The sequence below is a fragment of the Biomphalaria glabrata genome, chromosome 11 (assembly GCF_947242115.1).
Source record: "Biomphalaria glabrata chromosome 11, xgBioGlab47.1, whole genome shotgun sequence".
NCBI lineage: Eukaryota > Metazoa > Mollusca > Gastropoda > Planorbidae > Biomphalaria > Biomphalaria glabrata.
Genome location: NC_074721.1, coordinates 5,048,170 through 5,061,126, shown reverse-complemented (window position 1 = coordinate 5,061,126; position 12,957 = coordinate 5,048,170). Strand labels below are relative to the sequence as shown.

Genomic DNA, 12,957 nt, shown 5'->3' with positions numbered 1-12,957 from the left:
AAATGTTCACAACAGGATCAGCACTTGGGGATCCACACATTACAACATTAGATGGTATTACTTACACTATGAATGGATGGGGAGAATATATTCTTTTATGGATCTTCAGCCAAGACTTTAGGCTTCAGGTGAGCTGTTGGTTTTTTATTTCATTTACAGTATAAACTTTGAATATTTGAAAAAATAAAACATGTCATTAATAATAAGTTTGCTACATTAAATATTATTCAATTATCTGAAGTTTTAATATTATCATTGACAGTGTCGAACTGAAAGAGCTGAAGGACAGAATGGCACACTTACAAATGCCACAATTTTCACAGCTTTTGCTGTCCAAGAATCCAACATCTCTAGTTTTCAAGTGGAGTTATCAGCCTCAAAGAAATGTAAGTTAAGGTGCAAACAAGGTTTAGGCTTGCCTTGTGAGTTTGTGATCAATAAAAATTGATTAATAAACTAATTCAGCATCAAAAGTCAAAGCAGATAAAAACTTCTAGCACTAACTTAATGAAAGAAAATCAGTTTAGAGAGAGATTGAGAAAGTGCATCATTTAAAGTCCACAAGATGGAAAGGTGGTTTCGTTGTAGAAAAGAAAAGCAGAATTGCATAAAACTAATTTAAAAATAACAACAACAGTTATAATGTTGTGGTTAGGGTTAATGTAAACATTAAAATGTAGACTCCTTAAAAAAAAGCATAGAATGTTTTTAAAAATTAATTTTGTTAAATTTATATATTCATTTTAAAAGTTTTAAAAAATTGATTTCCTTGCAGGTTTATTTTTTGAACAAGAAAATCTTAATTGATTTAGTTTATTTTCACCTACATTTGTACTGCTGTTTTTCTTGTTATTCCAAACAGCAATGATAATAATGGCCGGAGGCATTGATGTTACCACAGAGTTCTATAAAGAAACCCAGCCTGGTATTGTAGTCTCTACAGATACACTAAGTGTGACCAGAGAATACAGTAATAATAAAACCATGGTAGTGGCTGGATTCCCATCTGGTAAATTCATTCATTTATTGCTCATTTTGTATCTAATCATTTCAGAAGTATAAAAAAAAAAGATTTTTAAATGAGTGTATTATAATATGCAAGAAAGTTAATAGTTTTTATTTGAAATATCCTTTCAATTTATAAATGTTTCCAATAATATTTTACAATTTGCCAGTCCAAAATGTTTAAGTATTTGCTATCCAATTAGAACTAATTGAGAAATGTTAATATGAAAGAAAATCATTTTAGAGAGAGATCAAGAGAGTGCTTCATTTAACTATTTATTCATTACATTATAGAGTTTTTCTTTTTACTGTTTTCAGGTGTATCTATTAAAGTATACATAGCTGCTAAAAGTCTTTTGATAGAATACAATGTGCCAAAAGATTATGAGAACTTCACTGTTGGATTACTTGGAAATTTTAATGGAAACACTGATGATGACTTTACTCTACCAAATGGAACAGTTCTGCCCAGAAACAGCAGTGAAAGAGAAATCTACCATAACTTTGCTAAAGCCTGTAAGTTTTGTTGTATTCAGCTTAGAACTCTGACATAACTGATAAATTACCAAATTTTCACAATTCCAAACAGGCTTTTTGTGATCCTCACTGATGTGCTGTAAACATGTAAGCTGTGTAATGCTTCTTTTAAAATCTAGATAAACTTGATAAATAAGACACACAATTTTAAATGCAATTTGCAGAGCAAGAGCAAATGAACCACCTTGATTTTGGAGTTGATTTTGGAGTCATCTTCTTAAGATAGATTGTTGAAAAACAAAATAAAATGTTACTATAACAATGATTTATTGCAATGGTTAACCTTTTAGTTATTCTTCATTACCTTAAAAATAGTTTGATGGCTAAGTGTTATAATGTTGAGAAATATTAATTTAGATTAATAATACCCAAATTACTTGAACTTTTTGGCCTATGAATTAATAATATTCAGCTCATCAAAACTTTAATCTATTATAATTTTGCAACCCACAGAGGCTTATTTTATTAGATTCCAATTACTTTTTTTTTGTTACAGCCCATGATAGAGTCAAAAATTTATTTGGCTCCTTGTCCAATAAGGTGTGCTGTTACTGACCTAGATAAAACATAAAAGCACATTACGTTAATTAGTTTTTAATAATAATCAAACAGGGGCAGTGAACTCCACAACCAGTGTTTTTAGTTATAACCCTGGAGAGAGTACAGAAACCTACCAACACCCAGAGTTTGAACCATTCTACAGAGATGAAGCTGATCCTACTGCTGTGGCCAAGGCTAAAGAACTATGTGGAGAAACTAATGATGCTTGTATATTTGATTATCTTGTAACTGGGGACAAGGAGTTTGCCACAACAACGAAACAAGCCAAAGAAGAAATGGAAGTCATTATTATAAGCTTAGGTACTGGGTATCTTTTTCATGAAACAAAAATTTACATATAAATAAATGTATCTTTACAATTCATAACTTCTACATGATTATAAGATGATTTTTTTTAGAACTTTAAAATGCTTAGTAATATTAATAATAATAACAATAATAATCTTTATTGTCCGTATGGAAATTTGTCTTACAATTTGTGCATTACACCAAACAAAAAATATTATAACTATAAGAAACCAAAGTGTACATTCACACCAGACTCACTCATAATTTAAATGTGACAATACCAGATTGTTCTTATTTAATGATTTGGTTGCCAGGGGAACAAAAGAGTGTTTGTGTCTGTTTGTCTTTGCTATCGGTGTCTTGAATCTCTTTTGTGATGGTAAAATCACAATTATTCATTGATAAAATTCATTAGTTTTTATATGCACAAATAAAAGTCATACAATGTTGTTTTTTTTTAAAGGAATCATAGTTATTTCTTGCAGCATTACATTTACTTACTTTGTTCAACTATTTCATTGCTTCACCAGCCAACACACCACCAACACTAACAGTAAGCAATGAAAGTCTGGACAGTAATGGTTACTGGTCTGTTAGGAATGGAACAGTTTCAACATTACAAGTTTTAGTTGATGATGTTGATGGAGACACTGTCAGCATTGAGATTCTGGTCAATACAACTGGACTCAGTCTTAATAGGACTGGGTTTATCTCTTATTTACCTAATACCAAGCAACCAATCTCTTTGAAGTAATGTTAATTTTTATCAATTTATAATGAAATAAAAAACATATCAGGCCTATGAAAAAATTTTGTGAATTAAAAATGTATTTTGTTAATCTGCAGATTGCGAGCAGTAGATTCCAAGGGCAGCTACTCTCCAGACTTGTATATCCCACTCCTAGTTTGCCTACAATGCAACAGCCATGGTACTTGTGACACTAAGACTGTTAGAGAAGAATATGAAAATGGAAAATTTAAAGTTCTATCTTGTAGTTGTCTGGCAGCATACACAGGTAGGACCTATGTGTAACTATATTATTTAGTCTATTTGTTGTTAAATTTTTCACAAGCATGTATGAGGCAGACTACTGTGTGCTGACCTTTTTTTTTCCCTCCTTTTAGTTACTTAACTGTTTGCTTCACTTGTCTGGCCTAGTCATTTTGTTTTATCACTGTCTTTTTGTAGATTTTATAATTTTTTTTGGCATAATATTTTTACCCACATATACAAGCAATATTTCTAATGATATGCTTTGAATTGAAAATTGATAGCTAGTTAGAGATATTGTGAATTATCAATATGCAGGCTTAGAAATATGCATTTTGAGGCCTTCTTACTTGGGTTACTAGACATCCATCAAGAGGAGCATATGTCCCCTTTTTTTGAGTCACGTTCTCCATCCCACTAACATTGTTGTTGACTTAAAGTGTGAAAATTTCTGGCTTTTACTTTTTTTATGGATGGATTCTTAGTCATTTGATTGTCTCAAAGGTGGCACAGTAGACAAGAGAGAAAATAGACTATCCATTGACTCTAAGATGAATTTTTATCACAAAGTCTTATATAAAGCAAATGTGGTAGATCTATTGTTGAACTTGTCAGATACAATGATTTTCCATTATTATCTGAAGGACAGGTGTGTTATTGTTTATGATTTTTTAAGATAGTTAACTTGACTTGGACTACATATGTATATCTCTAGGTCAATGAGCTGATGGTCTTGGCTAAAAACATTGTTAAAGAAATCAGAATTTATTTCTCTGTGAAGAGAAAAAGTGCTTTGACCATCCTTGTGTTTGCCAGAGTGACTTGGCAGAATTTAAGTCATTGGTTAACATGCATGACTAAATGCATGATGCATAGGATGTAATCATCTACTATTTTGAAGTAACATCTGTATTAAATAAGATAAGATCTTGGAGAGTTAATTGTCGCAAAAAAAAAACAGTTTTACAGAGGCCTACTTATTTAGAGCTTTAAAAAGTCTCAATTTTCCAGGCAAGGACTGTGAGTCAGAAGTGGATGGTTGTGCCAGTCAGCCATGTTTTAAAGGACAGACATGTACTGATCTAACTGCAGCTGAACAAGGAAATAGTACCATAGGCTACAAGTGTGGTCCTTGTCCTTCTGGGTTTCAGTCCTCAATGGGCACTTGTATAGGTCAGTTTAGTATTGACATTGTATTTTTAATTGCATGAAATCACATTTATTTTTAATGAGCTACTTTGAATTAAGTCAAACATTTTGTCTTTATATTGTTGTAAGTTAAGCCACTTTAATAACATTAAGTGCCTATGTAAAGCTTTTTTTTTTTACATTTCAAAACATTCATATTTTTCAGAATTCTTAAGTTGTATGTAATCTTTTTTTTTTTCTTTTAATCTGTGAAAGTATATATTTTACTTTGCCAATTCTATTTCCTACCTTCAGATGTAGATGAGTGTTTGAATAGTAAAGCCTGTGATCATTCATGCGTGAATACAGAAGGTTCCTTCACTTGTAGTTGCAGAAATGGGTTTAGACTTGATGCCACTGATAAGAAAACTTGTAAAGGTGAATACTTTTTGTTGTTGTCTGATAATGTTTTTTATCTTGAACACTGAGGTACAACTTATGTTTGCCTCCCTGTTATACCACTAAATGTAATATTCAATTAATCACTTAACACATCTTACCAGCACACAAACTTTTGTATCACAAACATAAGAGAAACACAAACTTAAGTATATTTTTTAGAATGGATGCACCATAAAGATCAGGTACCAGTATTACAACATATATAAATGTGCAAGTTTGTCATGCAGTACTTATACCTATTCGACATACATCTTTTAATTATCAAAAAGAGATTGCTAACAAAAGCTTATCTACCAGTCCTTTGGATGACCAAAACACTTTTAATATAAAAGAAAATATAAATAAGTTAGAGAATATTTTATATGTATGGACCACAAATAAATAACATGACAAAAAGAATATATCATGTTCTTTTAAAGCAGCTTTTATTGACTTAACTGCTTATATATGACTGTTGTGTGAGTATCAACTTATTTTTTAAAATATGCTATATACTTGTTTGCTTTTTTTACGAGAAACACACAGTACAAGAATTGACCTAAGTTGTATTTTACTATGAGAATCAAATGTAATTCAAAATGGAATATGGGATGTAAGAATTCGAATCAAAATGGAGACTCCAAATTTTTATTACATAATTTTTGGGACAGTTTAGATAAAAAAAAAAAGCAACACATTTTCCAAGATGCTCAAGCTTTTGCATGATATGGAGTATAGGGATCAATCATAAAAAATAGTATTTAAATGGATTTACACAAGGTTTTCTGTGATTTAATTTGTCTTGGTGGGCAGGTCTGAAGCACTTCTTTAGATGTTAGATTTTTATGCATGATGCCTGTCATTAGGCTTGTTATTTTTTATAGTAGCACTATATTATTAATGAAAAAATTGTATTACAGATATCAATGAGTGTGAAGAAAGGTCCTCAAGTTGTCTACATAAGTGCACCAACACACCAGGAAGCTATAATTGTTCTTGTTATACAGGTTACATACTGGATCCTGATGGTTACACATGTAATATAGGTAATAATGTTCTTCAGAGTTAAAAGATTATTACATCTTAGCCCAAACCTCCTACAGGATGGTGGGGATAGTAGAGGATAGGGTTCAAATCTGGAATTATCAAGACCATCAAATGACAGCCCAGAGCACATACCACACCACCAGGCAACCATATTTAATGAATGAGAAGCACATGCTCATTAATTTATGGAGATGATGAGAGTTCTGACTGAGGAGATGGGTACTGGTCAGAATTTTGATGGAGAGCGGATTTTTAGAAGTAGGTTAGAAACTTGGCAGCTGTGGCACCACTGCCATTGATGAGTCTGTCTATTTAATTTGATTTAATTTAATTTTATTTGCTCAGCAGGAGCTTGTAATGCAACATTACTATTTATATATTTTGTATTTAAGTAAAAAAAAAACACAATCTTTTTTTACTTTTACAAGAAGCTGATTATTTTTTTTAGTTTTGTTCATTTTAGATAAGATAATTTATTATTATCTTTTATCATTGTGATTGAAAGGCTGACTCATGATAGCCTGATCTATTCCATGTCAGATGATTCTATCAAAGAAAAGTGTTATGACTGTCAACAAGTTTGTATCACTGGGGAGAATGTGACCTGTGGGTGTAGGCTGGGATATGAACCAAATCCCAAGTCTATTAATGATTGTCAAGGTAATAAAGCTGTACACATTGCAGTAGTGGTTTTTTCTTTTACGTACTGTTTTTTTTTACCTTTAATAAATAGTTATTTAAATTGATGAATATTTTATTTTTTAAATCATTTTTTTATTATTAGAATAATATTTTCTATTTAAGAATTTATCTATTTATCTATTGAAGTTTAGAGAAAAATAAATAAATATATATATATATATATACAGAGTTTTTTTGTGATGGTACACACCAGTACGGTGTCTCTGCACCTGTTTCAATGTGGTGAAAAAATAATTACTTTTCTTGTATTTTAACGTTTATTATTAATTTATTAGTTGTTAAAAGTTAGGCAATCCATCTCTGAGTTGAAATTGAAATTTGTATTTAATATTTCAGATATAGATGAGTGTAAATATGGCAACCAGCCTTGTAGCCAGCAGTGCATCAATTTAGATGGTTCCTATGAATGTTCATGTTATACTGGGTACAAATTGTCATCAGACAAAGTCTCATGTTCTGGTAGGCTGAATTATGTCATGATTGTGTACAAACTAGCTATTTCTTTGTTGATAAAGTGTTTTAATAAAAGTGTGAAGTTGTGGGCTTCTATTTAAATATTGTTAGCTTCAGGTTCAGACTCAATAAATTAACTAGATATTACATCTGTTACTTAGGTGTAGGGGCACTGTGAATTCATGTAACCAAATGACTCCATTTGTCCTGGTCAGCAGCTGATCTTAGCAGAATATCAAGAGAGAGGCTGGTCCATTGTTTTAGGTTGTCCAGCCAGCTTTTCTTTTGACGACTCTTTCTTCTTGCTCCTATTACTGTACCTTTGATTGTGAGTCATGTCTTACAATACTACCAAACCAGCTCAGCTATCGGCTCTTTGCAGTATTGAAGAGTTTCTTTTTTTGCCAGCCACAGTGTTCACTTGTAAAAGTACAAACGCATTTTTTTCTGCTTTTTCAATGTGAAATATGTGACTTAATAAATTATAGTCCACATATTGTGGTGACATAAACCAATCCTTTATATTTAAATACAGTTTATATAACCAGCAACTATTTCTTTATTTCTTCAGAATATATTATTTACTAACAAATCAGAGACAAATATGATCTAAATTTTTTTTGTTTTTTTTTGAACATTTATTATGACATTCATTTGTCTTCAGCTTGTGAGGCTCCTTACTATGGCAACAACTGTGCCAGTACCTGCCAGTGTAATGGACGTGGAACATGTAATGCCATCCGAGGCTGTGTGTGTAATGAGCACTGGTCAGGGGAGAACTGTGAGATTGATGTGGATGAATGTCTCCAGCCCACAGCTTGTGCTGAAGGTCTAGTCTGTAGGAACACAGTAGGAGCATTCCAATGTGTTTGTCCAACAGGATACAAGATGAACAACACACAGTGTATAGGTGAGTTCACTTATGTTTAGATGGCTATAGATATGTCAATTAATATTCTTTATAAAGCAGTTGATGTCATGTTTATTTAAATGTAGCAGAAAAAGTCTAGGGCTAATGTGCAATGAGCTAACTGATGTCCAAATGTAGGCCTTACTTCAACAAGTGAAATCAGTAACAATATGTTGCCATGTCAGTGGCATGGCAACATATCTAAATATCTAAATGCTTGGCTTCCAAACCGGAGGGTCTAGAGTTCAAATCCTGGTGAAGACTGTAATTTTTAATTTTGAGTCCACCCAACTCTACTGGGTACATGGCATTAGTTGGGAAAAATTATAGATGGTTGGTCATTGTGCTGGCTACAATGACACCCTCGTTAACCATGGGCCACAAAAACAGATGACCTTTATATCTTCTGCCCTATAGACCACATGGTCTCAAAGGGAGAACTATTTTGCCATCTAGCATCCTTGTAAACTATTGAACTTGTACTGCTAGTGCTATATTTACAGCTACAACATATTTCTTTTGTTACAATATCTGAGTATAAATTGAGATGCAAATTACATTTGCATTGAAAGCAACAATCTATTTACATATTCTTCCATCCAGACATCAACGAGTGTACAGACCCAACAGTCAACACAACATGTGATCTAAATGTTCAAGTCTGTGTGAACAACATTGGCAGCTACAGCTGTGATTGCAAGAAAGGATATGCCAGGAATAATGAAGGCCTCTGTATAGGTAGGTAGTTTACATATTTTAGATTGACTTCTTAGTTATTTTACTTAAGATAACCAGCTCCATAAAAGGATGTGTAGGTGTGCATCACAACTAATCTAATATTACTTTTGTACTTTTGTTACTGTTATTGTTCTGTTGAGTGTATTTTCAGTTTTTATATTTCAGTGCATTCCTGTTCTCTCATAAGAAACTACTTGACCTAAAAATGAATAAAGCAAAGTATAAATTCAAGGCTATAAACTCTGGATACTTGTATTAATAAATTCTCAAAGAATAAATAGATGAATAAAAATGAAATCCCGTAAATAGTTTTGTGAAGCTGGACTGCAAATATTACTGTCTTCATTCCGGTCCACTAAATCACTCTGGGTTTCACACTTTTTTTATAGTGTTTACAAACATTTGGCCATTACTTGATAAATCTTTAATTTGAAACTGCCAGTTTAGTTCCATTGACATTGTAGAGCATTTGAATGTATGGCTTAATAATATTTTTTTTCCAAATCACAAGTAGATTAAGCCCCTTTTGTCTGTGACAACAAATCAAAGAGTATATTAAGCCCCTTTGTTAAAACATAAACTCATGGACAATATAATTTTAAACACTTTAATGTTTTACAGCTCTTTTATCTTGCAGCATGTCTTCTTTTTCTGCTTGATGTGATTTCCCTGCTTCTACATAGCAGTATATACATTAGATATTGTCCTTGCAAAACCAAATATTAACTATACCTGTTTAGAAGCTGAGGAGGAAGATAGATTAAGGTTAAAGTTTTGGACATATTTGATTTTTTTTCTAACTTGTGTGAACAATATATCATCATCTTCACAAAATTAAAACTATTTTAGTTGTTTTTTTTTTCAAATTGATTTGTAATTGATAGAAAACTTCAAATTTTATTTTGCATTCAAGACTTACTAATATTAATTTGGCTTCTAGCAATCTATTATATAGGTATGTTCTTATGTGATCAAAACAGTCTCTTTTTTGGATTTTCAGACATAGATGAGTGTAGTAGTCATATAGATAAGTGCCAACAGTCTTGTGAGAACAAAGCAGGAAGTTATAATTGTCTTTGTTATCAAGGTTATTTGTTAGATGATGACAGGAAGTCTTGTATCAAAGGTAAATTCTATTTATCTATCAGTGCACATTAATATTTCCTTTGTTTACTTTTTTTAAAGTTTGTTTTTTAATTCATTAACATGTCTACAATTAGCTCACTAATAATTATTGTAAGATACTGCATTGCCTTGACCACCTGTGGAAAATGGTTACGTCTGCACTGGATGTGGCAAAGTATCTGGGGCTGCGTAGCCGCTGGAACTACTGTATTTCTCATTAATCTTTAGACTTGAAGACATGCCTCATTATTTCTTATTGTAAAATATCTATGACTAATATTCTTATTAAACTTGAAATTTGTAAATCTATTCGCAGTCAAAGATCCATGTGCCTCTTCAAACCTGACCTGTAGCTATGGATGTAGAATAAATTCCAATGATGAATATGAATGTTTTTGTCCAAGGGGCTTCACTCTGACTGGTCAAGATAAATGTAAAGGTTGGAGACTGTTTTATTGACATGTAGTTCAATTTATAATCACACTATCTTAACCTTTCAAAGCTTAATTATTCCTTTATAAAGAGAAACTATTAGTATTAGAAACTATGGATGGCTCTCATGAGGTATACACTCTGGACTGTTGTTTCAAAGGTCCTGATTCAAACCCTGCCCACTGCCACTCACTGCCATCATGTGGAGGTTTGGGCTGGTAATAATCTTAAATTCTGAAGGAAAATCAAAAACATATACAACAAATGTTGTTGAAACAAAACTTTTATTCAGCATTTAGCAAATGTCAAAAACTTGTGTAGGATAGCTGGAGACAATGTTGAGCAGAACATTCCTGATGACTGTCCAGAACATTTATTATAATATTCTTAGAAGTGGGAATAGTCATGAAATGATTTAATGCTTGAATTTAAGATCTTAAGTTCAATTATCAGTGGCGGGTAGGATTTTTTTTTATCATTTTTGAAATATTTTATATATTACAGACATTACTTCAAAAAAGAAGATAATTGCACCTTTAAATTCTATCCCATTTCTAATAAATAGCCTGAATTTTAAAATCTTTTTTTCTTTAAAAAGGGGAGGGGAGACAGAATAATAAATCCGGATATTTGTTATGCTATTCACATTTATCCTTCATCATCAAAAAGGTGAACATTGAATTGCCTTATCTTATCATGGACTATAATAGGCCATGATTTCATGTTTTGGCTATAAATTTGTTCATTCTCTATCACAACATAAGTCTATGTAGTTAATTAGATACTGTATAATAAAATCATTTACATTAATTTTTTTTTTTAAATGTTTTATGTTATTTACAGATATCAATGAGTGTGCCTTAAGTGAAACAAACTTGTGTTCCAACAAAAATGGTTGTATCAATACAAATGGAAGTTTTGTTTGTTCTTGTGAAGTTGGCTTTAAGTTGGACAATGATAACAGATCTTGTGCTAGTAAGTTCAAGATATTTTTCTAAATCAAAGTGACTATAGCCTAGTATAATTTTTAATTACATCTCCTATAAGAAAACTCAAAACAATATAGAAATACATAGGCAAAGACCTCTACACTAAAATAAGAATGATATGCTCCCTAGTCATTGCCACATACTTATATGCTTGCAAATCTTGGTTACTGACTGCAGAACTAGTGAGGAGGATCCTAGCAATGGAATCCAGATGCTACAGAAAGGTTCTTAGGTATCACATAGAAAGATCATATCAGCAATGAAGAGATTAGAGACAGGATGTACAGCCATTGGATCCTATGATGATCCCCTAACTACTGTAAAAAAAAATGCTAATTAAAACTCTAGGGCCATATTACAAGGTCCTCAGATTTTGCTAAAACCTTCCTTCAGGGAACAGTACCAAGAAAAAAGAAGAAGAGGCAGAGAAAGCTATGGGAAAACAACTTAAAAGAATGGATTAACCTGTCATTGAATGAGATTCTAACAGGAAAAAGGCGGTGAGGAATGGAGAAAGATAGTCAACAGATCTTGTGTGGTTCCCCAACCATCCAATAGAGTAAGGGTTAGCTGAAAGTGATGTGAAAATATTTGTATAATCAATAACAAATCCTAAGTAAATATATACATTTGGTTATTTTTAGCTTGCAATAATGGTACGTGGGGTCTACAGTGTGCTAACAGTTGTGCTTGTGGACTTGGAGCTGATCATTGTGACAGCAAAACTGGATGCGTTTGTAAAGTTGGATACACAGGTCAGTTTGGTCTTTTTGCATTATCTGTTTCACTTAGCTTTTAGCACTTTTTAAATAAGCTTTAAATCATACATCCCCATTGTTTCTAAGTTTGAAGAATAAAAAATGTTGTAAACTGTTTAATATATTAGGACATGACTTTACATTTTCCCTTTTAGTTCTGTGTTGTTGTTTTTTTACCAAACTTGTCTCCTTTCCTAGGTAAACACTGTGAAAGTGACATAGATGAATGTAAAAATGGTAATCTTAAATGTAACAGTACTGAGAAGTGTCTGAACCTACCTGGAACTGCTACCTGTAAATGTCAGGATGGATATGAACGAGTTAATGGATCTTGTCAAGGTGAGTAATAACACTTAATTAACAATTAACTTAATGTTTGAAACATTTTTTTTACAAATTTGAATTGAAAATATCAATAACTATTTACTACATAAACTAATGATCAGATTTATTTATTAACTAAATAGTAGTGATGATTTTTATATAGATTGTTTAATAAAATGACTACTTTGTGCTTGACACCTTATGCCAACTATCATCATTTTGAAACTCTTTTTCTCTAAGCTGGCTATATTAAGTGTTTTTTTTTTTTTAAATTGAAGATATCAATGAATGCAGCAGTGTCCTTACCAATAACTGTAGTCAGCTGTGTAGAAACACTGAAGGAGGCTATGAATGTTCCTGTTATGCTGGATATAGCTATGACAGCAAAACATTCACTTGTAATGGTAAGATTACAGTCTTGTTAGTAATATCTTTTATTAATGGCTACTTTTGTTCACGTTTGAAAAGGCTTTTGTTTGAATTTATTTTCAGTCACCTCAAAACATTAATGGATGTTTGGAAATATGA

At 31.9% G+C, this 12,957-nt stretch overlaps 1 protein-coding gene across 1 annotated transcript in view; it reads left to right on the top strand.

Moving 5' to 3' along the window:
• LOC106066737 (fibrillin-2-like) overlaps window positions 1-12,957 on the top strand; it is a 66,465-nt gene that overhangs the window by 40,901 nt on the left and 12,607 nt on the right. The window contains exons 24-43 of the mRNA XM_056045471.1: window positions 16-128; window positions 263-386; window positions 863-1,009; window positions 1,324-1,521; window positions 2,155-2,403; window positions 2,922-3,141; window positions 3,238-3,407; window positions 4,394-4,555; window positions 4,826-4,948; window positions 5,872-5,997; window positions 6,539-6,658; window positions 7,037-7,159; window positions 7,818-8,063; window positions 8,667-8,801; window positions 9,802-9,927; window positions 10,243-10,365; window positions 11,202-11,333; window positions 11,992-12,102; window positions 12,304-12,444; window positions 12,708-12,833. Coding sequence (XP_055901446.1) covers window positions 16-128; window positions 263-386; window positions 863-1,009; window positions 1,324-1,521; window positions 2,155-2,403; window positions 2,922-3,141; window positions 3,238-3,407; window positions 4,394-4,555; window positions 4,826-4,948; window positions 5,872-5,997; window positions 6,539-6,658; window positions 7,037-7,159; window positions 7,818-8,063; window positions 8,667-8,801; window positions 9,802-9,927; window positions 10,243-10,365; window positions 11,202-11,333; window positions 11,992-12,102; window positions 12,304-12,444; window positions 12,708-12,833 — 3,015 coding nt within the window. The remainder of the gene's footprint in view (window positions 1-15; window positions 129-262; window positions 387-862; window positions 1,010-1,323; window positions 1,522-2,154; window positions 2,404-2,921; window positions 3,142-3,237; window positions 3,408-4,393; window positions 4,556-4,825; window positions 4,949-5,871; window positions 5,998-6,538; window positions 6,659-7,036; window positions 7,160-7,817; window positions 8,064-8,666; window positions 8,802-9,801; window positions 9,928-10,242; window positions 10,366-11,201; window positions 11,334-11,991; window positions 12,103-12,303; window positions 12,445-12,707; window positions 12,834-12,957) is intronic.